Source organism: Pieris brassicae, chromosome 10 (genome assembly GCF_905147105.1).
Source record: "Pieris brassicae chromosome 10, ilPieBrab1.1, whole genome shotgun sequence".
Taxonomy (NCBI): Eukaryota; Metazoa; Arthropoda; class Insecta; order Lepidoptera; family Pieridae; genus Pieris; species Pieris brassicae.
The window spans coordinates 481,935-507,364 of NC_059674.1; the positions used below are offsets into that span (position 1 = coordinate 481,935).

At 33.6% G+C, this 25,430-nt stretch overlaps 2 protein-coding genes across 3 annotated transcripts; one reads left to right on the top strand and one right to left on the bottom strand.

The window, feature by feature from the left end:
• The first annotated feature begins 51 nt into the window (after positions 1–51).
• LOC123715117 (intraflagellar transport protein 88 homolog) lies at positions 52–16,448 on the top strand. Of its 2 annotated transcripts, XM_045669951.1 has the most exons (20): positions 52–109; positions 382–500; positions 1,107–1,249; positions 2,867–2,990; positions 3,101–3,205; positions 4,277–4,390; positions 4,617–4,720; positions 5,005–5,114; positions 5,718–5,836; positions 6,807–6,967; positions 7,213–7,447; positions 7,907–8,102; positions 8,512–8,674; positions 9,536–9,638; positions 11,740–11,853; positions 12,036–12,144; positions 12,936–13,043; positions 14,212–14,274; positions 14,693–14,765; positions 16,265–16,448. In XM_045669951.1, exons 2-20 carry the CDS (start codon positions 489–491, stop codon positions 16,362–16,364), a joined length of 2,256 nt encoding a protein of 751 aa, XP_045525907.1. In that variant the 5' UTR covers positions 52–109; positions 382–488; the 3' UTR covers positions 16,365–16,448. The 2 variants fall into 2 exon arrangements, with proteins under 2 accessions (XP_045525907.1, XP_045525906.1); XM_045669950.1 differs by lacking the exon at positions 52–109 and having other exon boundaries at positions 277–500.
• Positions 16,449–16,894: 446 nt separating this feature from the next.
• Positions 16,895–23,758, bottom strand: LOC123714873 (branched-chain-amino-acid aminotransferase, cytosolic). Its single transcript, XM_045669501.1, has 8 exons — positions 23,342–23,758; positions 22,341–22,529; positions 21,770–21,979; positions 21,012–21,242; positions 20,115–20,298; positions 18,974–19,096; positions 17,904–18,058; positions 16,895–17,711 (listed from the first exon to the last, which is right to left on the bottom strand). The coding sequence occupies exons 1-8, from the start codon at positions 23,360–23,362 to the stop codon at positions 17,523–17,525; spliced, it is 1,302 nt and encodes a 433-aa protein (XP_045525457.1). The 5' UTR covers positions 23,363–23,758; the 3' UTR covers positions 16,895–17,522.
• Between the last annotated feature and the right edge of the window lie 1,672 nt (positions 23,759–25,430).

Consider the following 25,430-nt stretch of genomic DNA (forward strand, 5'->3'; position numbering starts at 1 on the left):
GTAAAGCCTGCGAAGTGCACAGTGAAGTTCTGAGCTTTTGTAAGGCCGTAACGCACAACGAACCAAATGACCGCCTATGTCCACACTACTCTAACACTCATACATTAAGGTAGAAGTATAATAATTTTTAAATGTACACTTATAAATAAATTTATAGCAGTCTGCAAAAGTTTTAGGTCTATGAGTAATATTAACACGAAACTCCTTTCAACTGTCACATTTGTTTTGGTTTCCGCGTATCCATGGTTACGGCGTCACAACACATTGACCCAATTTCTTTGGGTAATTTGAAAATGTTAGGCTCAAGATTTAGTGTATCTAGGGGATTAGAGAAGCCAAGAACGGCGGTGGTGATAGATGACGATGACGACTTGTACGCAGGTTTCAATGATGTACCACCAGCTCTTGATACAAGGAGTATTCGTGAAGATACCGCCCTACAGCAAACGTTGAGAACCGCTGGTATTGGAAGACAAGCTCCCAGCAGGATGGGTACTGGGGTGAGTAATGTGTTCTCTACAATGTAGCTTTAGGATGGATCTTGGCTTTATTTCGCTGCTGTTATGAAGTTGGTGAAGCGGTTCGATGGAGTTCTAGTGTTAATTTAAAACTTTATAGGCCTAGGAAGCATTCAACAAATGTCAGTTGCATTTGTGATAAATTGTATTTCGTTTATAGATCATTGTAGCACAAATACAAAAGTTTTCGTTCCGGTGTTTAATTTTTGTTAACTAACCAGGCCTTTTCTAGCACAGTTAAACAGTTCCGTACAGATGGGAAAATAAAAGATTTCCTTTATATAAAAGGATGTAAATGGGCAGTCTTACTGTTAAGAGAAGTTTTTCCCAGACAACACAGTTTAGTATATTTTTTATGACTTGTAGAGAGTGATCGGTAAAGGAGAAGTGTTACGCTTCTATGTCAAGACTATAATGATAATTTACTATGAAGAAGAATATATTTTTTAGAAAAAAGAAAATACATATAAATATTTGGCATAGATTTAATTCCCACTCGAACAAGCGACATTGTGTTGGTAACATATTATAAGTGTCCCCCTTGATATTATATAATATGATTCAGTCGACACATTTATTTCTTTACAGATGTTTCGTATTGGTACCACCAGCCTCCGTGGTGGGTCCAGAGCAGGCACAGCTAGTACGAGACCAGTTACCGCACACAGGGCCGCTGGCTACACTTCAACACTACGTGATACGAGTGCCAAGGAAGAGAAAAAGGAAGACACGTGAGCATTGCTAAATGACATAAAGAGACGATTAACATGAGAGCTTTTCAGCAATTAAAAGCGTTTAAGAAGTTTTACTTAACATTATTAGAAATATTGGATCTCTTTAATAAATAACTAACATAAGTAACGTATGTTTTTATCCCCGCACAGTAAGCCACACAATAATAGACAGGTCAATATCATATTAATAATTATAGTGTTCAAATATTTATAATTGTTGTAAAACCTTATGATCTTAAAACTCTCCTATATTAAGGTATCTTGCCTTTAAAAATCTAATAACTTGAAAGCATTACTGGGCAGTGATCTATCCCTTCTAGAAAGGTGATTAAATATTGATATTGTTTTTGCAATTGTTTAAATGTATCGTGGATTATTAAGCTGTGTTGTGTCTTTTAAAAATCTAATTCGATTACTCTCATTAGTAACACAATTCTGATTATTTAATACTCTACATTAGTAATCTAAATAAAAAAACTATTAGGTTTCTTTCCCACTCTTCTAGATACTCTCCAACCAGCTTGACATAATCTAACGATATATGATCAATGATCTTGAAATCCGGATTGCTTGTGTGACAAACTTTGAACAAATACTAAATATTGAAAACGGCACAGCTATCGAAGTAATGTAGATAAAAATACCAAAAAACTACGTTAAAATGCCACTACAAAAAAACCTACATATAAGATTTGTTCATTTGGTAACAACTTATTTCCGACCACAATCCGAAGTTGATGTAAAATTATAAAAAGAATATAATCAAATATGTTTTATATACTTTAATTCGAAAACAGAATTCTTTAAAGTAGTTGCTTAGTTTATAATAAAGACACATTAAGCAAACATTATGATTATATAATTATAAAAAGAATATAATCAAATATGTTTTAAATACTTTAATTCGAAAACGGAATTCTTTAAAGTAGTCGCGTAGTTTATAATAAAGACACATTAAGCAAACATTATGATTATATAATTATAAAAAGAATATAATCAAATATGTTTTAAATACTTTAATTCGAAAACAGAATTCTTTAAAGTAGTCGCTTAGTTTATAATAAAGACACAATAAGCATCATTATGATTATATAATTATAAAAAGAATATAATCAAATATGTTTTAAATACTTTAATTCGAAAACAGAATTCTTTAAAGTAGTCGCTTAGTTTATAATAAAGACACATTAAGCAAACATTATGATTATATAATTATAAAAAGAATATAATCAAATATGTTTTAAATACTTTAATTCGAAAACAGAATTCTTTAAAGTAGTCGCTTAGTTTATAATAAAGACACATTAAGCATCATTATGATTATATAATTATAAAAAGAATATAATCAAATATGTTTTAAATACTTTAATTCGAAAACAGAATTCTTTAAAGTAGTCGCTTAGTTTATAATAAAGACACATTAAGCATCATTATGATTATATAATTATAAAAAGAATATAATCAAATATGTTTTAAATACTTTAATTCGAAAACAGAATTCTTTAAACTAGTCGCGTAGTTTATAATAAAGACACATTAAGCAAACATTAATCATGCATCTTGATGGACTATTCGAACTCGCTCTCACTCCCATACATCGATTATATATTTCAGGATAGAAGATAAAATAAAACAGATGGAGGCAAAAATAATGGTGCTCGTAGAAGAGTCGTGTATGCTCAGTGCTCGGACAGCAACAGAAGATGAAGGCAACAAGAGGGAACAAGAACTTACAAAGGTGTCTATTTTTACTTATGTGTCATACTACTATTCAAATCGTATACGTAACCGTACGTCAACATATAAGTAAGAACAAAAAAAATATTGCTTCACTACATCTAATTCCAGGCCTTAGCAAAAGCTCAAGAGGCTTCGGCGCTTGAGAGACAGTTGATAAGAAGCCAGGAACAAGCTAATTTAGGAGATTCACATAATTTAGACCTCACTTTTTGTGTAAGTATTGTAAAATTGTTTACTTATCATAATGCTTTAGTCACAACAATACCAACGTAAATATTTAAAAAATATATATTTAATTTGTATTAATTTTCGACACTTTTAATATTGAATGAATAACAATTAAATTCATTAAATTCCTAACATATTTTCCTTTTCCCGAAGTCTCTGAAATATAAAGTTTTACATTTGTATGAATTTGAACAAGACTTAAAAATTAGTTAACCAATGAAGTCACACTTCTGACATGTGTACTTTGTACACACGCACTTTTTTTTATCATACATTAAGACATCAGGCAACATGTATACAATCTAGCCTTACTTAAAACTAATAAGTAATTAAGTCTAACCTAGTTTACTAATAAGGATTTTAACATTAGAAAGTGTCCAAATAACCCTACTTACAGTCTCTATGTAAAAGTGAAAAAAAATATTCGATCGGTAGATAGGTTTAAAGAAGTTAAAAGGTTATAAGTGTTATTTTAAATTCTAATTTTGTAAGAAAAAAACATGAAATAAATAGAATAACATATAAAACTTAAAAAAAAACTCGTTGCGCATCCGCATTAGTTGGAAACCGGCTTGCCTTAGACATCAAAAGTCGACGGCGTGTGTCAGGCACAGAAGGCTGATCACCAACTTGCCTATTCGATTAACAAATGATCCTGAAACATACAAAAATTTGAGGCCTTGAACTTTTTAAGGTCTGGCCTTAAAAAGTTATAGCGCCATTGATTTAAGAGATATCATGAAACAATAAAAAAAAATTGTTAAGTGAGATGGATGAGAGAAGATAAGCTTAGGCGAATTTTTTGATTACTAGTAAAATCTTGGAAGTGTAATTTGATTTGTTGTAATGTTTATGTTTACCATAATTGTCATATATTTTAGAAAAAATCATAATGAGCGTTATGTGGTGAATATAAGTAAGTATTTGAAAGAGTATCAAATAAGAGTCATATAATCATATAAGTAGCGTTCTTGATTTTCTACAAACATTATATTTTAGGATTCGGACCTAAACTACTTTTAGTGTTAAGTATATAATATAACGATTGACATTTAGGTGTTGTGCAACTTAGCAGACCAATATGCGCTCAACGAAATGTATACAGAGGCATTGAACACTTATCAATTGTTGACGAGGAATAAGTTATTCCCACATGCGAATAGGTTGAAGGTAAGTGAATATGGGTTAGATTTTATTGATTTTTATTTTAAGTGTTATTTGTAATTTTATTTATGTAGATTTGGCTATACATTTCCTGTATAGCCGCCGGCCGCCCGTTGCATCCCTTATAATTTATGTTATTTGTTTTTATATTAATGTAACGAAGTTAAAATAAATAATTTTTTGAGAAAACGTCAAATCGAATCTTTGGGTTTTAACATATTAATTACTTCAGGTAAATATGGGAAACATTTACTTCAAGATGGGCGAACATCCAAAAGCATTAAAATTGTATAGAATGGCACTGGATCAAACACCGACTGCTGAGAAAGATTTGAGGTATCTTGTGATACCATCAGCTTTATTATTTATTTTCCTTGAATTTTATCAATGTTTATAATAAGCACTGTGGTCACGTTGCGGGATTGTTTTGTAATTATAAAAGCTTGTCAACGCTCGGTTGAGACATTGGTACAAGAAAAATAAAATACAATATTTAATGTGACAAGCATCTTATAGGCAAACAATAAACACGAAGAGATAAAAAAAATTGATTATAAAAACTTATTGCAAACTTTTTGGATATTCATTGTAATCAAGGGCACTTTTTTTAATGTTTTTAGAATGAAAGTGATGCATAATATTGGATTGTTGTTAGTGCGCATGGGCAAGTTTCGTGATGCTGTTACGAATTTCCAACATATTATGCAGGAACAGGGCGATTTTCAGACAGGTATTGGTTTCAATCCTATAGTCCATCGAATTGAAAAACATACATTTTTAAAATACTTTATTAAACTGTTTAAACTTTTCCGTCTCTGTCTATCAAATTATGTTTTCGCTTAGGTGAAAAGAGATACCTACAAAGTAGTTTTATTTTTAAAATACTTTAATAGACTGTTTAAACTTTTCCGTCTCTGTCTATCAAATTATGTTTTCGCTTAGGTGAAAAGAGATACCTACAAAGTAGTTTTATTTTTAAAATACTTTAATAAACTGTTTAAACTTTTCCGTCTCTGTCTATCAAATTATGTTTTCGCTTAGGTGAAAAGAGATACCTACAAAGTAGTTTTATTTTTAAAATACTTTAATAGACTGTTTAAACTTTTCCGTCTCTGTCTATCAAATTATGTTTTCGCTTAGGTGAAAAGAGATACCTACAAAGTAGTTTTATTTTTAAAATACTTTAATAAACTGTTTAAACTTTTTCCGTCTCTATCTATCAAATTATGTTTTCCCTTAGGTGAAAAGAGATACCTACAAAGTAGTTTTATTATTTGATGGTTTATTTCTATAGAAAATTCAAGACAGCGTTCGTTAACGGTTTTTCTTACAGGTTTACACTTAGTATTGTGTTCCGTGGCTTTGGAAGACCCAGAAGCGGGTAAAGCGGCCTTTCACTCGATGTTGGACGTGGAGTTACCCAATCATCACCACGACATACCCATTGATGATGTAACTAATCCTTTTATATATTAGTCCCGAGTACTGTACTCTCATAATTTAGGTACATAACGGTTCAGCGACAAAATTATTAAATCTATTTTTATGTATATTTCCCTTCCCACAATTCCCTTGACACAATGGCAGGCAGTAAAAAAAACGTAAACATTCTCGCCAGATATAGGAGCTATTCTCATGCCTTTCTTCCAAAATCTACCGAATCTGCAGTGTCGTAACAATAGGCTGGCAGGGCTGGCAAAATGCCATGGGCTCCAAGCGTCCACGAGCTCAAAAAATTGTTATTTTTATTTCATTGTAATTGTTGAATACATTTTACTCACGTTTCCTTCACCGAAAAGCTATCGAATAGATGATAAATGCATTGGGATATTTATGTTTTATGGATGAATGCAATATGCATTGGACTAGCTTGGGGACTACAAACCATTCCCTCTCGCCTAAGAGAGGAGTGATTATTGTGGTATTAGTGGGACATAGGGCCCCATCAAAAGAAATTGCCACGGGCCCCGGATGGTATAGTTACGCTACTGCGAATCTGATTCAGTTGAGCATTTTTCAGTTACTAAACTCTCTTTCTTTATACTAATCAAATTATCAAATTATGGGTTTCATCACGACACTGACTTATATTCATGAATGTTACCTATAATGTTAGTGAAGCACCTGTTACAATTTAATTTATAAAAGTACTGTTATAAATTTAATCTATAAAGTTCTTGAAATTGGTTCAATAAATAGATCGGTAGATTACAAAATTATTGATAAAAGTACCTAATTTTCTTTCCCCTATTTAAGGATTTTCTTGTCGCTATGTTTACATTAGGGCCAGTATTCTCAGCGTAATTATCAATACTTAACACATTTGGGAGTGCTCAAGAGTGATTCCAGACACAATTGTAAATAAATCGTTTGCCTACTGGCGTAAATACTGATGAACTTTAGAAATATAAGAATCTCTTAGGAAAACGACGCCTACGAATACGTAGTTCGAGACGTGGTGCGAGGAGATCGACTGTCCCGATGGTCGCGATCCACAGCCTCTCACGCCGACAGATGCCTCGCGCTTGCCGCTGCTGCCCTGGCGCGACCTGCCGGTCGGAGCATGAGGGATGATGATTTAGGGTAATATTTCTCACTGTTCTCGGTCACCATTCAATTTTTTAAAGCTAGTTTCGATTGGCTTTAGTCTATAAAGAATTGTTCTGTTAAGTTCGAGGCGTTGGGTTGGATTGAATGATCTTTGTGTCCAATAAAAATATTGTAGCCTTTCCGTAATTGGTGGCGATAATCTATGATAATTGATAAATAAGTCAATTATTTCTCTAATATGTAAGTAATGAAATTAATTAGTATTTCGATAAATTCAGTGGTTCATCATGGTGTGTCGAGGCACTTCGAGGTTACTCAGGTGGGGGGGCGGGAGCGCGGCTCGAACTCGGCAGTGCGCTTGCATCGCTTCGCGGCGCTGCAGCATCCGGCGGCAGCGGGACGGCTGCGGGACTCAGAGCGTTGCAGCGGCTTAAGGCGGTGGCGCGGGCGCATCCGAACGATCGAGTGCTCCGTGCTGAAGCTAATGCTGATGCCGCTTTTGTCGCTTATGCTGTGAGTTATCAATATTTATAAATAATAATAAAAATCACTTTATATGACAACAGATAACGAATCGTTGAGATATATTATTTATTCATTTTGGTTAATCTTATACGTAATATGATCCATTAGCAGTTTAAAAGTATTTTAGGCTTTGCCTGTATTTTAAACGCTAGTTCCTTCCAGTGTCATTATCAAATTGGTTAAGTTGTTTGTCAAAAACATCATTATTCATGTTGTATGTTTATTGTCTTTTTAACTAAATGAGGGTAGAAGCTGTATAAGTGGTTGCTATTAGTTAGATTTTTATGTCTTGTGGATGAGAAACTTGAATACGAGATACGAGGAAACTAATTTTTAGTATCAAGATTTTCTATTTAAATTAAATGTTAAACAATATAACGTTTAACGGACTGAAGTTAGAAATTTGACTTGGCGTAATTTTATTATTTTATATTAATTAACGTTCAGCTTGGGAAATGGTCTGAAGCCCTATCCTTAAGCGAGGCGGCGTGCAAAGATGATCCTTATTCATGCCCGGGGCGAGTTACGGCCGCCCTTGCGGAGATGTCCTCGGGCCAGGCCGACAGCACGGCCAACGTCTTGAACCAATTGACTACGGCCACCCATCTGGATCCGGCTGATCTCATTGCGATGCATGACCTGGGTATGCGTGTAGTATGAAAAACGTTCTTGATCCACCGGTTAACTAGCTCACAAGTGAACAGGATTCAGCGTGTGCGTCTACGCATTGAAATTCGTGATGAGATTTATAAAGTAGTTCTTAAATTTGTGGTATTTTTTATTGCTGTTGACTAATTGTACCCGTGTCTCCTCCAAAAGTGAATGGACATCTTGATTTGATGATACTACTAATTCAATAATTGCCTTGCCGCACTCGCGAGCCCTCTGACATTGAGAGTGTCCATGGGCGGCGGTATCACTTAACATCAGGTGAGCCTCCTGCCCGTTTGCCCCCTATTTTATAAAAAAAAAGACTTACAGATAATTGCTCTTTTTGATATCGATGAATTGAGACATTTAAGAATCACAGAAGTTATTTAAACCGTCCGCAGCACTAATATTGGAAATGTGCGGCGAGGACGGTAGCGCCGAAGCCCGTTGGCAGCGCATGCGTAGTGGCTCCAGCGCAGGCGCCACTCTGCGGGCGCTGGCCGCGGCCGGACTCGCGAGGCTCGCGCGCACTACTGATATCAGCAATGGAAGTGCAGACCATTGGTATTATTATATATTATGAAAAATATTTATATTGTACTGGAGTCAGTACCGGTACAAACTCGTGACTAAAGTCGAAGCCCTGCTACGCGGAGTCTCGGACTGGGGTCGAGTAAATCTACTCCAATTTAACCCCAAGAAGAAAAGTTTGCGCGGTTTCCTCTAGAAAAGCACCACTCCTCTCTTCGAATACACTCTCCTTGAAGCCTCAGCTGAAGAGTGACAACGACTGAGCGTTTATTACAGCAGTTTTTGCCGTGCATCACCACCATGTGGGACCAGCTGTCTACTGAAGTATTTCCGAACCAATGTGACTTAGAGTCCTTCACGAAAGGAGAGTACCAATTATCAAAAGGCCTGCAACGCATTTGCTAGCCTTCTGGTAGTGTCGTTGGGTTTCCTTCACTTCAGGTGAACCTCTTGCCCGTTTGCCCTCTGTTCTATATAAATATATATATGAAAGAAAAAAAAATTATATTCTTTTCGCTCCATTCTAAAGAAGTTATAATAATTTTATGATTTGGAAATGTTTCATTTCGATTTAATATGAAATCAAACTTCAACCTTTGAAACTTTGCGTTAAAGGCGTTTTATCATAAACAATTACTTAATAAATCAGTCCTATGCCACCGTTAAGTAAAGTTTTATTGTCTCTTTTCATCACAGGGTGAACAGAATTTGACAGAATGAAACAACAGGCACTTTAAGAAGACACTTTTTAAACGGATGACCTTGGGGTCACCAAGGTCATCCGCGCGCTGTAAAGCACGCGAAACGTCGGAAAAATTTAAAATTATGTAAATGATTATAAGTTTACAATAATAATACATAGGCTTCACTATTTTTTTTTTGGGTAATTTTCAGGTACAGTATGATTGGTACCTGGGACGCGGGCGTATCTTGTGCGCTTGCGCAGTTGCACACGGAAATGGGGGACGTACAGACGGCCAAGCATCACTATCAAGATGTACGTTCTTTTTTAATAGAGGAAAGCAATAAATATTTTTCCTTATTGTCATAGTGTACTTTTTTGTACTGCACTTCTAGCATTTTGCATTATAATGTGTAAGATTTGGGAACCAATCTGTTCTCAGCTTTTCTGTAACAAAGGTAATATATGTCTGTGGCCATACGTCAGAATATGATAGGTAGGTAGGTGCTTAGCATTGTTAGACCTATGACCACAGGTATATAGCTTGGCCTCGAGAACAAAATCGTAAACGCAAAATCTATTTATTTAGTAATAATAAAAGGAAGTAATGCTATTCTATATACTAACAACACATATAATACAATTAGGGAATGAAATCTCGCGAGATCCCGTGTATTTTTCGGGATCAATCCCGAAGTATAATATGACGAGATCCCGTTCGCGATTGACGGGATTGGGCTGCAATGGTCAGCGATTCTACACACATCCGCTTGGGACGCTTCACGCGACATTGCACGTTGCATAGGATACATTGCAATGGACATTAGATGCCGGTTAGCAGATAGCACTCTTGAGACACTTTAGAAGATACTCTTTTTTTAGAAGTTACTTTCAAAATCACCAATTTTAATCTCCTTGAGCTATACCTACTTTTGTTTTGATTATGTTCATCTAATTAAAATTGTTAGTTATTTAGTTCGTAATGTTAAAGGATAAAGGCTTTTGTTTTTGTTTCAAATAATATTTTATTTTAATTAACCTCACTATCACAAACATGCAGTTTTCATCGTATTCAGTCACGTGAATTATTTTTTTAAACTATACGAGATCCCGAAAATTTCGGGATCCCGCCGGATTGATATCTCTAATCCCGCTCGAATTAATCTCGAATTAACGATCTCGAGTCGGGATTGCATTACCTAAATACAATACATATACAAAGAAATATATCAAACGAAAGCTATTTTTACACATTTCGGTTTAAATATTGTTATGCATTTAGTGTTAATAGTTGAACAATTACTAAATGTACATAACAGTAATTAAACTGAAGAGCAAAAGCGTTTTTCGATTGTTTCACTGTTTGAACATAATTACGGACGATACAGTAACCGCACATTACTATGGTAATCTTGACGAATGTCTAGAACGTAATAATGTATTACCTTTATTTGTTTTTAACTGTCAAATAAATTTAAGATTATTTTGTAAAACTATCGTAATGGTTGCTGCAGTTGTTTTCAGGAAAGAAAACTCAAGTAATACTAATGAAATTTCCGAAAAAACTTACAGTTACGTACAGTACGCATACATCACTCAACTATGTCAAAAATGACAAAACATTAAACTGGTCGTAACACTAAAAATAAGATGAGAAACAAAAGTGATAGATGCCTTCCAGTATGCCCTGAAACAGAAGTGGCAATGGGCGGGGCATACAGCAAGATGCACTGATAAAATGTAGAAAGATGCAAGAGAAGAAGAGGGCGCCCTAAAAAAGTGGATAGAAGAAATAGAAATGATAGCGGGAAACGAATAGAGAAATAAAGTAAAAGACAGAGTCAGTGGGAAGAAGCTGGAGAAGGGGTTTAGGGGTTTCCGATCGACGGTACTGAAGATAGCTAGGATATAGGATATACAGGAGAACAAGATAAATAATATAACGTAAAAAAAATTAAAATGTATTTTTATTATTATGTTTTTGTCATAATTTTTATTATAATTATTATTAATAGTGCTTTACGACTTTGTTTTCCGGGGCAAGCGATATATATAAAACATTTTTTTTTAAACTATTTGCAACAAATTATTCTCCTAATGTCGCGACGCGTAGCACGCGTGAGCTCACGAAAGAGTCTCAGTCTCCAACTCTGCGGTGTCAGAAGCCGGTGGACGGCGAGCGGGAAGATTTTAAACGTGATATGCATTTTAAATAATTATTTAATGTATTAGTTAGTATACGTGAGTAGTTTATCGAGTCTAATTTCATTTATATTATTAAACACTAAAATTATTGGGACCTGTTGCCAGCTCAGACGTGCCGGTTCCACGATCGTAAACAAGGAAATGAGGAAAATCAATGACTGCACTATATTTTATACAAAGCCTTTAATAAAAATATAATGCCCCTTCGAAGGTGGAAGCGGTGTGGCCATGCGAACTATCGGCCCTGCAATGGCTGGCCGGAGAGTCGTCAACTGATGAAGCGTTGCAGTATTATAGACGCGCGGCACGATTGCAGCCCAACAACGTGAGTTTTCTACGTTCTAGGTTACGTTTTAAACGAGCTTTAGTCAAAGTATTTATAAACAACGCCTATTTGAAAAGAACAACTGAAACGTATGAGGAATATGAGATGTGTTCAAGAAATGAATTCTTGTATTTGAGGAAAGGACCCGAAGGACCAAATGTTTTGCTTAAATTAATTTACAGCCGCAATGGGGTCTTCTGATCGGTGGATGTCTTCGGGCAAGTGGTCGTTACCAAGAGGCACTGTCTCTTTACAAAAAACTCAACTCGCGATTTCCAGATAATGTTCAATGTGAGTTTAATAGCTTTAGAATATTTGAGAACTGTTTAGTAACTTTTTTTTAAGCTACCGAAAACCGTTTTTGTTTTCGAGATTTGAATAGAAACATTAACATTACATTGGAATGGGTTTGTGTTTACACTTTATTTCACATAACTGTTTACTGGACAGGCTGAATGTCCAACACGATCGCAATATCACCTAGGTGCAGTATATTAACGTAGTACTCCGAGGCGTTGGGGCGTTCTAACTTCAGACTAATTAGTTTTACTTTACAAAAATAAATGAATATATTTGGACGAGGGCGGGACACATAATAAAATATATCACATTAAGGTCATACATCTGTTTGTTCGGTCTGTTTATCACTTATCTTTAAGGAAAATATAATTGATAGTGTTGTTTTTTAGACTTTCACTAAATTTAAACAAATAGCTTTATCATTTGTGTTTTAATTTTGTAAATATCTACATATGCTTTTAAATTATATAATGATTTAAAAAAAACTTTAGATAGAAAATCAAGATTTTATGTTAAGAAGGAAAGAAAAAAAACTTTATTATACACAATAAAAAGGATGTTTAATTTAAAAAAAAGCTCACTAGGATTTCGTTGTGTCGTTGGCAGCTCTTCCATTTGACATTTTACGGTTCTTGACGTAATAAGTTCTGCTTAACACATTTTATAATTTAATTATTGTTATATTTTCGTGCATTTGAGTGTGGTAGATTCTCTTGTAAATCAATTCATACTTATTTTTAATGTATTTTAGTATGTTGATTTAATTTGAATATGTTTACTAGGCTTAAAGCTGATAGTAAAACTATGTGGGGACCAAGGCTTGGCTGAGACAAACGCGTGGAGCCGGGAATTGCAACGAGCGCAGGCGCAGGCCAAACAGCGGGAAAGAGGTATTTGTTCTTATTCAATGCGTTTTGATTCTGTGGGTTGATTACCGAAGTATTAGTCACTGCTTTGTACACATACATATAGAGTGCTAACATATAGAGATATATAGACCTTCGGCAATGATTTTGTTTTACTTATACTATGTAATAAAGCTTTCATGTGTGTGCCTCACAGTTTTACGAAAAAATTTTTTAAATATATTTTTATATTATTAAAGAACTGTTCAGTTACGCTTAATTTACCAGCAATTATAAAAAGCAATATCTGTAGAAGTGTTAGTGTCTGTAATATTAAGTCTGTCCAACATAGGTAATGTTGATTAGACTCGGTTTTAAACTGGTGAAAATATGATGAGTAATTATGATTTTTTTTAACTAGAACTAGCCTATCTCATACATAGAAACGTTTCTTCGCAGATTTTCTGCAGCTAGGTATTTGTTCTAGATATTAATTTATACCAATTAAAGTCGTACGGTAATAAATCTTTAATACATAATGCTCTCATTTTCTCTAAATATCCTTTGATAAGCGTGTTTTAATAATAATAATTGTTTTCGTTAGCAGTGTAAAGACGTTTAATAGCGAGCACTATCACAAACTTTGAACCGCGATAATGTGTGATTTATTCTGTGACGTCGGTAACTGCTTAAACCAATTTTGAAAATATCAAAACAAATAATATTTGTAACGTGAAGCGTCATATTCAAAACATTACGTCAAATGTTTTGCTACTTAATTCATTCGTCCTGCTGAGAGTGCTGAAATATGCTTAGGGAGTTTGCTCAAGTAGAACGTAGAAAGGATATGCAAGACCACCGTGGATGGCCTTGCCGGTCAAACCTGGACCAAATCCAGGAAGTACTCGAGAAGGGACAAGTTAGAAGTACTCATAACCAACGAGAGATGCGTTTCCTACGTCAAACATAAAATCCTTTAGATTTTTTATATTTTTTCTTAATAAACAAGTACGGGATCGGTATTTTTCGCCTACCGCGAACTACCAGCGATGCTTGGGTCTAAAATATGCCGGTTCACGATGTTTACATTTACTGTATGAACAAGAAAACATAGAAAAAAAGGCATTGGCACACGGCTGTGATTCGTACTGAACTCACAGGACCTTTGTAGCATTCGGGACAGTAAAATACAAAACATTTTTTTTCTTTTTAGCGTCGATCACTTCGGCAAGCAGTATATCATCTGGACTGAGCCAGTCTCCAATAGACATTCGTGGTAAGGTTGACCCAGTAATTATTTTGCGATAACCAATCTGGCGTTCCTATGAAATTGGAGCGCTTGAAACTGGATACATCGGAACTTGATTGTGTCTGGTTCAAACTGGATATAATTTCATTTAATTGCCCTTACTAGATTTTTGTTGTATTATGCAAACCAATATTAGTTTGATATCATAGATCACTAAGTATTGAAGTATATCTACTGTCCAATTAACTATATTTATTGTAGTTTAACGAAACTACCTACAGTATGGTATAAGTGAACTAAATTGAATGCCCGCTTAATTCATTACGTATTTTAGCTTTGAAACGCCTTTTTTAGCTTCCGTTAAACCTTTTCAAATACAAAATAGTCTCCACATCACGTCTTGTAAAGTAATTAAAAACCGAAAATGTTCCTATCTGTATTGTAGCGACATCACGAGGAGATAGCGCCACCACAGTGGCCCGTCGATCTAGTGAGACTCGCCTCAATACGGCAGCTGGGTTAGTATACTTACAAATCGATTGTTTTTATAAATATTACCTTAGTAAAAGTTCCATGGGACATAGACTTTGTCTCTGACTCTAGACCTAGCTAATGTGGTCTGAATCTCTTATGTTAATAAACTAAGATATATTTTTGGTCCTTCGATAATCCGGACCGGAGGAATAGCGTAAAGTTATCTGAAAAACAGCATGTCGGATATCAATACGAAAGAACCTTTAAAATTTGATAGCTTTGCGGATAGACCCAATATAATGAAAGTTTCACTGGTACTGGTAACTGTAGATAACCAGTAATTGCAGTAAAGCTTGAACTCTTGAATGTATTAACAGTGTATAAAATTATATAACACACAAACCAGTCTATACTGGTATGTATAATCTGTGTGGTGTGTATACATATAAAAATAAATAAGATTTTCTTTGTCGCAAAAATATTTAAGACTGATTGCGAGCTGACGTCAATTCGTGTTTAGCTTTAGTTCTTGACAACATGATAAGACGTGAAAAATAATATTGGACCTCCGATTTTTATATCACCCTATTACAAATGGTGTGTATTATTTCTAAAAAAAATGTCGCAGACCCAGGTATTATTATTGTAATGATTACTCATTTTATTGCGTAATTTGATGCTTGTTTTAAAGGCGTGCTAATTTTATAAAGCATTGCCAGATTATATAACTATATATACGTGTTTTGCATTACTACTTGCCCTTAACAGACGCAGAAACATGACCATAAATTGCTTTAAATAATTGTAAAAAATATACTGATTATGCGTTTAGGACACGCATTTGTTATAAGTAAATAACTAGTATTTATTTCGATATTTGCAGTATTGATTTAATTGTTAAGCGACACTTTATCATGAGTGCATTCATATTAATGAAGTTTACCCATGAGAAAGTGCAACGACAAACATCGCAAGGAAACCGGGGCATACCTTAGACCCAAAGATTAACGTGTGTCAGGAAAATATTAAATAGGACAATAGATACAAAAATCACTAATCATTGTATCGATTTAAATGAAACGCCGACACTTAATTATTCTTATAATCTGCGCAGTAAATATTGGGCACCGATCCCAGACATGAACATGACGTCACAGGGTCAAACTCATAAATATTAAACTAGCTTTCATTCACTTATCAATTCCGATTCATGAATTTGAAATAAGTCTACGACGTAATTTGCTCGTGTCATGGCTGCGCAGTTACTACTGTAGTACTGCGCATCAACAAATGGGCCTTTTGAGCCATTGTGACATATTTTGCCTTATCTCTATGATAGGTTTATTTAGCATGTTGTATTTGTTTAAGATTTGAGTCTTAAGAAAGAAATCGTCATTATCTACTAGCTCAAATATTTCATAAATAGTCTTAATATATATTATTTTAGAAATGAAAAATCCTTATTGAAGTTCAGTTTCGGATATATACAATCGGGATGTTTTCCTGTCTAAATCCTGTAACAGGTTTTTCTTTTATTTTTCAGTAACAGCAGTGATGCAAATGATTTCGCTGTGTCTCGCTCTGCTATTCAGCAGAAAAAGAGAGACTTGTTTGACGACGACCTTCCTCTGCCACCGGAATAACTATATTCACAATTTGATTTTCGTAATTTTTCACACGAATAATTGTTAACGTTGTGTTATGTTAATTAAAAAACCTTTCGGTCAGTAAATTGTTTTCATTTGAATTAATATTAGTTTCCATTTGGGTTACGTCAGTTGTGATTTGCAAAAAATGCCTAAAATGCCAAGGTTAAGTGACAGTGGTTTGTTTAAAAGTTTCCAAAGAAAAAATATAGCATTCGAAATACTTATTTAATAAATAATTTAATCACATTAACATAGATTCTTAGACTAGAAAAAGTACACAAGTATTGCAATATACGTAAAAAATATATACAAATTATTATTATTTTTTTCGGTACAAGTTATGATCACATAATACAGTAATTGGGCATGGTTTCTTTAAATACTTTAAAATTTACTTATATTATAAATAGTGTTTAACATTTGCATTTAGATAAATTGGCCTTAACGAAATGCAACTAAACAGCTTTATATAGAATGTTTGTTATTAGAGTCGGGGAGAAAAGTTTTCCATTCAATACAGGAAATCATAAAGCGTAATCTATGCATTTTCATAAACAGTAAAAACAAGCCCGGACATTGACTATTTACTGATAATTAATGTGTTTTCATAAGATTCTGTAAACACCTTAAGTACTTATAATGTCATATAATAATATATATATCCATTCGTTTTCATTGCGAGCGAACTAGACTCTTAACAGATATACATAACCGCATAAGATCCAGTCTCCAATATAGTTAGTTATATATAAGTTTTAAGGTACAAATCCAAAATATTTTTAGTTTCTTTTACTACAATAAATAAATTAAACTTAGTTACTGGCCGGTAAATCGTATAATAACTTATTATTTTAACTTAAACCTGTCTGATTACGTAAATACAATTTACAAAAGAAAGATTACGTAAGTCAGTGTAGATAAAATAAAACTAATTTCTTCATTAGTTGTTTCTTGCGAAAAAACATTGCGCAATTAACTAAAATCTAACACGTACTTCCCACACATCACAGAGTCAAAATATTTACAATTTGATAATTATCATACTTGCTATAAAATCAACGAAAATCACTATTAGCACCTGCTATCTTGCATGACCGAGCACTATCACTAAAGGCCACCAATTTTAGGTCTCTATTTCACTTATTGTAAAGATTACGTGATAATTTTGGCGTAGGGGTGCTCTATGTGCCCATACTGGATCGCCAGTAGGGTGTCCTTGAGTCGTTGGTACACAGGATGCTCCTGCTCCATAGTCGGTACGTTTATGTTCGTCTCCATGTAGCCAATGTTACTTATCGGTGTGATGACGACAGCTGTGCCTGCACCGAACATCTCTACTAACTGTAAATACCGGTTTAATAAGACAATTGTTTACTCAGAGGGCCGATTATGTGAAGGCGAAAATGATGTTATTATTATGTTTATTGTTTATATACAAGTAATATTCGAATATTGTTACATCAGAGTAATTATCATGTTTATAGTTAAATTATAATACACGAACACATTGTAATGAAATACAATTGAACTTACCCGGCCTTGTTTGTTGAGTTGTATGACGCGGTCCATGGTGATGACTTCCTCTTTGACTGTAATATCTTCCCATTGGCTGGCCAGTTCCAATATAGACCGCCTCGTTACTCCAGGCAAAATTAAACCGTTTAGGGGTGGGGTGCTTAGCTGTTTTTCTGTTAGAGAAAAAAATAACTACGTTCAGATCATAGACAGTGACTATAATAGCTGACTAGCATTTTTTAGCTACAGACGCGAGGATATATTATTCATCTTGTCACAGACTAATGATATGCTCTCAGAAAAATATAGAAGTAAGATATTAAAACAAAATTAAGTGTAATTGACAATAATGATGTGATCGACCCCGTTTATTACTTCAGATGAGACGAGAATTTACCGGTCACAGGGTCGACCCGCGATAACACTATACTTGGACATTATAACTATGAAATCAATTTTTTTTTATTTATAATAAATTATCTGGTAAAACCGGTATCCTTTAAACGAACGCTTAAGAATGAGTAGGGTAGAAGCAGTAATGAATCTTTTTGTGTTTAAATTGATCGAACATGAGGCATTATTTGCAATTGCGGTTAATATCAATTCAATATGAATTTTATTTGTGATATTCAGACTTTGTGTATAGCATTTATAATACATTATAATTTTGAACTAAATTGCCCCTGTTATTCGATTTCAATAAAACTCTGCAACATGAACTCTACTTGAAACAAACGAATGAACGCGATCTTAAGGGAGGACAAACATTACATAGTCATACATTTAAAAACAATTTTTAAATTCTCATTATTGAAGACAATTATTATTGCGAATGTACCGAAATGTGTAGGGAACATTGACTATGACAACTGGGCATTTTGTTTTGTAATCGCTGGATTGTTTTGATGTAGAAGTGACAGGCATCAGGAGTTGTTTATAGAGTAATAATTTATTTTGTACTGATAACGTGGCTAACGCCTTCCGAGCAACCAGTTCATATGTCATATCTAGGTCACTTAACTGAATGCTTATATATGAAACATGGTTAAATATATACTTTTATTATAAGACCAAAAATTATCACTCACCTCCTTCCTCATTGATATAAACAAGGAAGATGTTCATGGCTCCGACTTCAGTCAGTTCCTGGTTGGGACCAAACAACCACAACACTTGCTGATGACCCAATTTCGCAGCTTGTGACGTTATCTCTGCAAAAAATATATTAATTTAAGAAAACTTTATATCTATATATTGGTAAGTTAAATTTGATATATAATCGAAATACTTTCCCTTCTACTTTTTAGGTTCAAATATTATTAGAAAATTTGGCAAACACTGTTTTATTTCATTAATACCAATCTGCGACTAGACAACGCACTACAATGCATTTTGAAATCACAATCGCCTTGTATCAGGGCCATGTAAATAAATTCTAATAAACTACGGGGGCGTTATAGTTCTTTAACTATGCTTTCATTTGCGTTATAAAAAGTACAAGATTTTAAATATACATCAAACCTTTAAATTCGCAAACCAAACATTTATAAGATATTATCTTCAAGGTCTTAATATAACCTGAGATAACTAAAATATTATTTATTTATCAAAGGCAATATTTAAACAAAAGTTACGTATTGTTTTCACTATAAACATCTCAAAGTTTATCTAACTGTCTTTTGATAGTGGAGCAGGAGTCAAAACAAGCCTTAATTATATAATGATTATAACGTTATTCATTTTAATTGTTAAGCTTTCACCAAGTATCCTATTAAATGCTTAGAAAATAAAGTTTACGGTTTTATTTTCTTATGATCACGTGGTAAAAAAGCTTAATGGGATTTTATTTTTGTCCAAATTGCGGCGCTACTGATGTTGAAAGAACTAAATTGAAATTAAAAAGCTGTTAAGTTTGTTTGGATTCCGTGTATAAAGTACATAGTTGTTACTGATACTTTGGCGTGACTCTGAGGTTCCAAAAAGTAATACAGACTCAGCGCACGCTTATAACAGCTCTCAAATACAGATAATATTATATACCCCAGGTCTTAGACGACTTTTGTTTGATTAGATGTAACACTACGACTACTTTTTCTTAAAAAAAATTGTTTTAAACATGGCACAACACAGGGCCTCCCTAATCACAACCATATTTATCATAGATTTTAATTTAAAAAAAACATATTATTATACTTTGTGTGATTGTAATATAGGATTTAGAATACGAACCTATCGTCGGTCCATAGTTAGATCCCACTTTCCTGTTGCCTACACCACCTGGGAATGCCCGCACAACACTCGGATCGGCATAAATCGATACAGCTCCATCTGAATTCGTCTTATAGTACGCACTGACTGGACTCAATATCGCGAACAACATGGCTGACTCTGGAGCCACTATGCCGAATGTAGGCTGTTGACAAATACACCTTTCTGAGAAATTACATATAGTACACTCCATTTAAGGGCTCGTATAAACGGATTTATTGGCCTAATTGCCAACACAACTCAGTATAAGCCCCGGCTGTTGTTTATGTAACAGGAGGCATTTGGGCCAGAGGCTCATCTGTCAAATACCGACGCCCATGGACACTCATATCCCTAAAGGCCTTGCAAGTTCTATTGAAATTCAAAGTATAGCGTCTCTACACGGTATCACTTAAATTTATTATAACTTATAATCATTTAAATAATAAAAAAATGTAATCATTGCTAGTCTTATCGCACCAATTATGAATTAAAATAAATCTTTTGAGATGGCACAAGTCTGGTAAACATTATCAAAACGCGTGTTCGCGCATGATGTTATTTTGCTTCATTTCAAATTAATTTTATCGTGATCCCATTTATATCGCGAAAACAACTATGTAGGGCGAGCATCACAATTGTTTATTAAGAAATTTTGATAATACAATTACGATAACAAAATAAACAATAACGATTTAAACTATCTAATATAAATCAACGAAAAATATCATTATTCAAATCTTTACTTTAATATTTCGAAAAGTGAAACTGATAAAAATAAGTTTTTGATGTGTTATAAACAAATGTTGTGTCAAAATATGTCCTGTATGAAATATGACTTTCGACAAACGGAAATGACAAAGCAATTTTAATAATTACCTCAATTCCAATTAAGGTGGGTCGAATATACAGGGTAGAGGTCTCAGAATGCGGCACCCACTCCTGATCGATTTGGACTAGCCGTACAATACATTTAATTAATTCATCTCCATCAAACATCGGTAGACCAGATCTTTTGGCTGCCAAATTCATTCTGTGCATGTTTAAATCCGGTCGAAATAATCTTATCTTATCATCCACCCCCCGGTACGCCTTTAATCCTTCGAACAGCTGAAACGCAAATATTTATTACATTTCTGTCACGTTCAGTTGCTTAATTATATTTGCATATTAAATCGTTATATAACTTGCGAGTTGTGTAACTGTGTGACGTGAAAACGTAATTCATTTTATAATCATTATTTAAATGTCGAGTTAGAATATTAGGTATGATTAATTACAATTATATTCTGTCTAATTTTGATTGTTGAAAAACTGTCACACTTCCCCTCGCGTAACATAAAATGCTAGAGATGCAAAACGTAACTTAAACGAAAAATTTCTTAATTTTTTAACAAATATAATATTGAAAACGAAATGACTATTAATATATTTATTTTAAAATGCGTATAAGTTGTTAAAATTATTTTACTCATCTATTGACTCTGTGTTAGTTTAAAATAAGTCAATCTTTTTCAGTCAAATTTAACATTTATTATGGGTACATAAAACTCCACCTGACAATTCAGTTTCTACTAATCAGTCATATTCAGCTTTCTATTATATAAATTACGTTTAAGTCAACTCAAAATACATACTTGTACAGCATAATGCAACGCTTTCGCCGCCGGGTGTATAGTCAAGTTTTCAAACGGCGTGATTTCGGGTTTCTGCCACCCACCCAATTCTCTATGATAGTGTATCTTTAGCATGTGATCCGTAAAATATTTCCCGAAGCCTAAATCTACAGCCTCTGGTTTCCTTTGCAATTGATAAGGCGCCGCCAACGCAACCTTCAGGTCGTCATACTGAAATGCATTGATACAATAATACGGTCATGGGTCGATTCCTTATAGATTTAACCTTATCGATTGATTATATCATTTATTAACCATTCGAAATGGGTTAATTCACTTGTCCTCTTGGTCAATAAAAATTTGAGATTTTAGAACCTATTTGACACATTCAAGAGGATTTCATCATTTTAAATGAATAGTACTTGTATTAAGTACTAATTATTAAGTACGTAATAAAGATCAAAATCCATTTCACAGGTTCAAAAGCTATGTAATTTAAAGTTTGTAAAAGTGAATCTTATTGCAAAATTTCAAAAACTTTCTGTTTTGATGTATTATCGTGTTGCGTCTAGAATTATTATTATCCAATTACCTTGAAAGATACATCAGGTGTGATATCGGGGCGTGGTTGGTGGGTGGGTAGAGCCGCCTCCGCCGCGGGAGGAGCCAAGTGTTCCAATGCCTGAACATTCTCTTCAAGCTCCTTGTACCGTAGAGTTGAACTGCAACGGCGGAGCGTTTGCATCTTGTGTTGGTTCTCGTAGATCCATTTTACTAATATCTACAATGGATTAATTTTATACACCATGCAATTTGAAAATACTGTAGTTTTGACCATTGACAATTTTTACAGATTTTTTAACAACTAACACCTTTTACCATAAGGAACTAAGTTTATTAAAAGTACGAGGGTAGTTTGTATTGTTTACAATCAGCTTCTCATTTGAAGTACATTCAACGTTTGTCTTTTCATATTATTTATACCATCGTACGTACTCTGTGCCATGGCTACTGAATTTAGGTCAGTCGTCATATGTTTATCATCAAAAGATGTTTTAATTTGCGTTAAATAAATGCAGAGGCATTTTCAGATAAGGCATAAGCATATATTATTAAAATAATTGTAGGTATAGTTAAAAACAGTTTGTAATTTACATTTGCGCAATTCAGCGCCTATGATTTTTCGACAAATTCTTTCGATAGGTTTATGGCATGGCGTTTTCGATAATATCTCAAAATTTCAGTTTATAAGGTTATTATGTAAGTTACTCTTAACAAAATTATGAGGTTTGATTTAATTTTTTTGTTTTATGTAATAATATAAATGAATTATGCATTGTTGGGTGGACCAGTGTCCATACGTTTTTTTTTGTATTTCTTTTTACCATATAATGTAAAGAACATTATCAACATATCAACATCAAGCACCAATGTCAGGTCTATTTAGTTGTGTTGTTGGTTGTGTGGTATTTTCTGTACTTTTAGTTTATATTAATATATATATATATATATATATATTAAGCAATAATAAAGAAATAAAAACATATTGTTACTTTTCTTCTTAAGTTATCTGACTTCTTCCGTATTTCTTACCTTACTGCGTCGAATAGGCATCTTAAGTGTTCACTATGATTCCACTTTGATCTCACAAAACGTTCAAGCACTTCACTTAACAGTTATCTTTATTCCTCGGTCGCTCTAAGTTAACTGGCTTAACTTGTACAACAGCGCATATATTTAAAGAGCAAACGATAAGATTGTGGCCTGACCTTTGTTGTAGTCATTCATAATCAACGCAAATTAAAACATCTTTTGATAACAAATATCAAAATGGGGATTACGTACAATTAGGAAGAGCTAACAAACAAGTGGGCAGCGTGCCTCCTGAAAACGACTACGGGTCAACAATCCACCTTTACACGCATTTAAATGGATATGCTAATGTCGATGCGTACTAAGTGATATAACTTTCCATTGTAGTGTAATATGTACAAACGACCTCTTAGCAGACAGGGGGCAAATGAACAAGAGGCTCGCCCAATTAAAATCCTTTTTTTAACCTTTTTAACATTTTTACTACTTTCATTTTTGAGAAATACCCGAAATTTAGTTAGGATCTAAAATTTGAATTTGAATTTAAACGGACATCAACAACAACGTAAGTATTCTTTTGTATATTGCTCAGTAATGCTATAGTTATCTTAAGAGTTTTCCAAGCTGAAAAAGTTAGGCAATAATCCAGATGTGACCACCTGTGTCAGGAACTGCTTAGGAACCAATTTATTGCAAATGGTAAGTCACACATTTCAGTTTTTTGTCGGCTATAATCATTTTCGTACCCAAAACAATTATTTTTTTGCTAGACTATGTAAACAGAAGAATCGAGTAGGGACTTGTAAGCCATGGTTGTTAATCACTAAGCCACTGGGAGCGATTTAGTATTATTTAAGTTAGTATTATCTAGTTTATACATAGATTAAGAGATTAGATGTGTTTGTAATATTGACAATGGATGCCGGTAGATGTCGCCATAATCAAACTTAATAATCTGTATTCTTTTGAGATGTAATATAAACATAATCATGATTATGAGAATTTTTATATAATATAAAACAGCGTGACCGTGAAATTTAAGCCAGTCAAACAATGTAGAGTAACTAGAATAAAATAAATAATGAATATGATACGCAAGAATTTATTTTCCTATTACGCTACATCCATTACTACTATCATAATATAATATTACATCTCATGTTATTCAATAATGTATTTTATTATCTCTATTCATATTTGTTCTTATATAAATTTTGTGTATTTTTCAGTAAATTAAACACACCAAATTTTTAAGCCATTAGAATGTCTTATTAATTTATGAAAGGATAAAAATTGTTAAAACAAAAAAGAAAACCATAACATAGTGTATGTAACTAACTAGCTTACACAAATAGATCAAATAGATTTTAAACAAGTAAGTAGCATTGGGCTTGATATGACCTATATGAAAAATACTATAACGATTTAATACTTACACAAAGAGTTTATAATATCTATAAGTGCTTTCTCCTAATAGTTTGGTTATGGCTATTTTTAACCTATATGAAGATCATTGTAAATTTATGAATTTTAAATGGCCGTCTGTAATTCTAATGTAGGGGTGGCTGTGACAAAGCAGTACGGTCTTCATTCTTAGCGTGTTTTTTAAGTAAATCCATAATTTCATTATCAAATTCCTTTGGAGTTGGCTGCTTTTCTACAATCCAGTAGAAAATATCCCAATCATTGCTTGGTGAATTAATAAGCCTGTCATACAATATGGTTTGTTTCTCCGAGAACCCATCTAAGTATTTCTTAGCAAAGGTACTTAAAAGAAGATCATTTTCAAGCATGCCTCTTTTGCGGGATTGATAATGAAGCCTGTAATAGATTTGATTGCTATTATTATCAATCAGTAGTTAATATTGAGGTTTTTTCAGTATAAGTTCACATTTCCTTATATCATAGAGAAATGATAACGGAATTAATAATTGTTGGAGAACCTGGTTATAATTGTCAGTGTCTTTGAATAATAAGCAAGATGAATAAAAATATGTATCACTTTACCTCGCCTTTCTTTTTTCTAATGTCTGTGGCTTATCAACATTGTAGATAGGAATTTCCATATATGTTGTATCCACAAATTGTG

Excerpts from the sequence above, each read along its gene's own strand:
- LOC123715117 (XM_045669950.1), top strand. The coding sequence starts at position 294 with ATGTTAGGCTCAAGATTTAGTGTATCTAGGGGATTAGAGAAGCCAAGA. Across the intron at positions 4,391-4,616 it reads CACATGCGAATAGGTTGAAG|GTAAATATGGGAAACATTTA; the intron begins GTAAGTGAATAT and ends TAATTACTTCAG. Across the intron at positions 14,766-16,264 it reads CGCCTCAATACGGCAGCTGG|TAACAGCAGTGATGCAAATG; the intron begins GTTAGTATACTT and ends TTTATTTTTCAG.
- LOC123714873 (XM_045669501.1), bottom strand. The coding sequence starts at position 23,362 with ATGCCTATTCGACGCAGTAAG. Across the intron at positions 21,980-22,340 it reads CACCTGATGTATCTTTCAAG|TATGACGACCTGAAGGTTGC; the intron begins GTAATTGGATAA and ends AATGCATTTCAG. Across the intron at positions 19,097-20,114 it reads TAACTATGGACCGACGATAG|AGATAACGTCACAAGCTGCG; the intron begins GTTCGTATTCTA and ends TATTTTTTGCAG.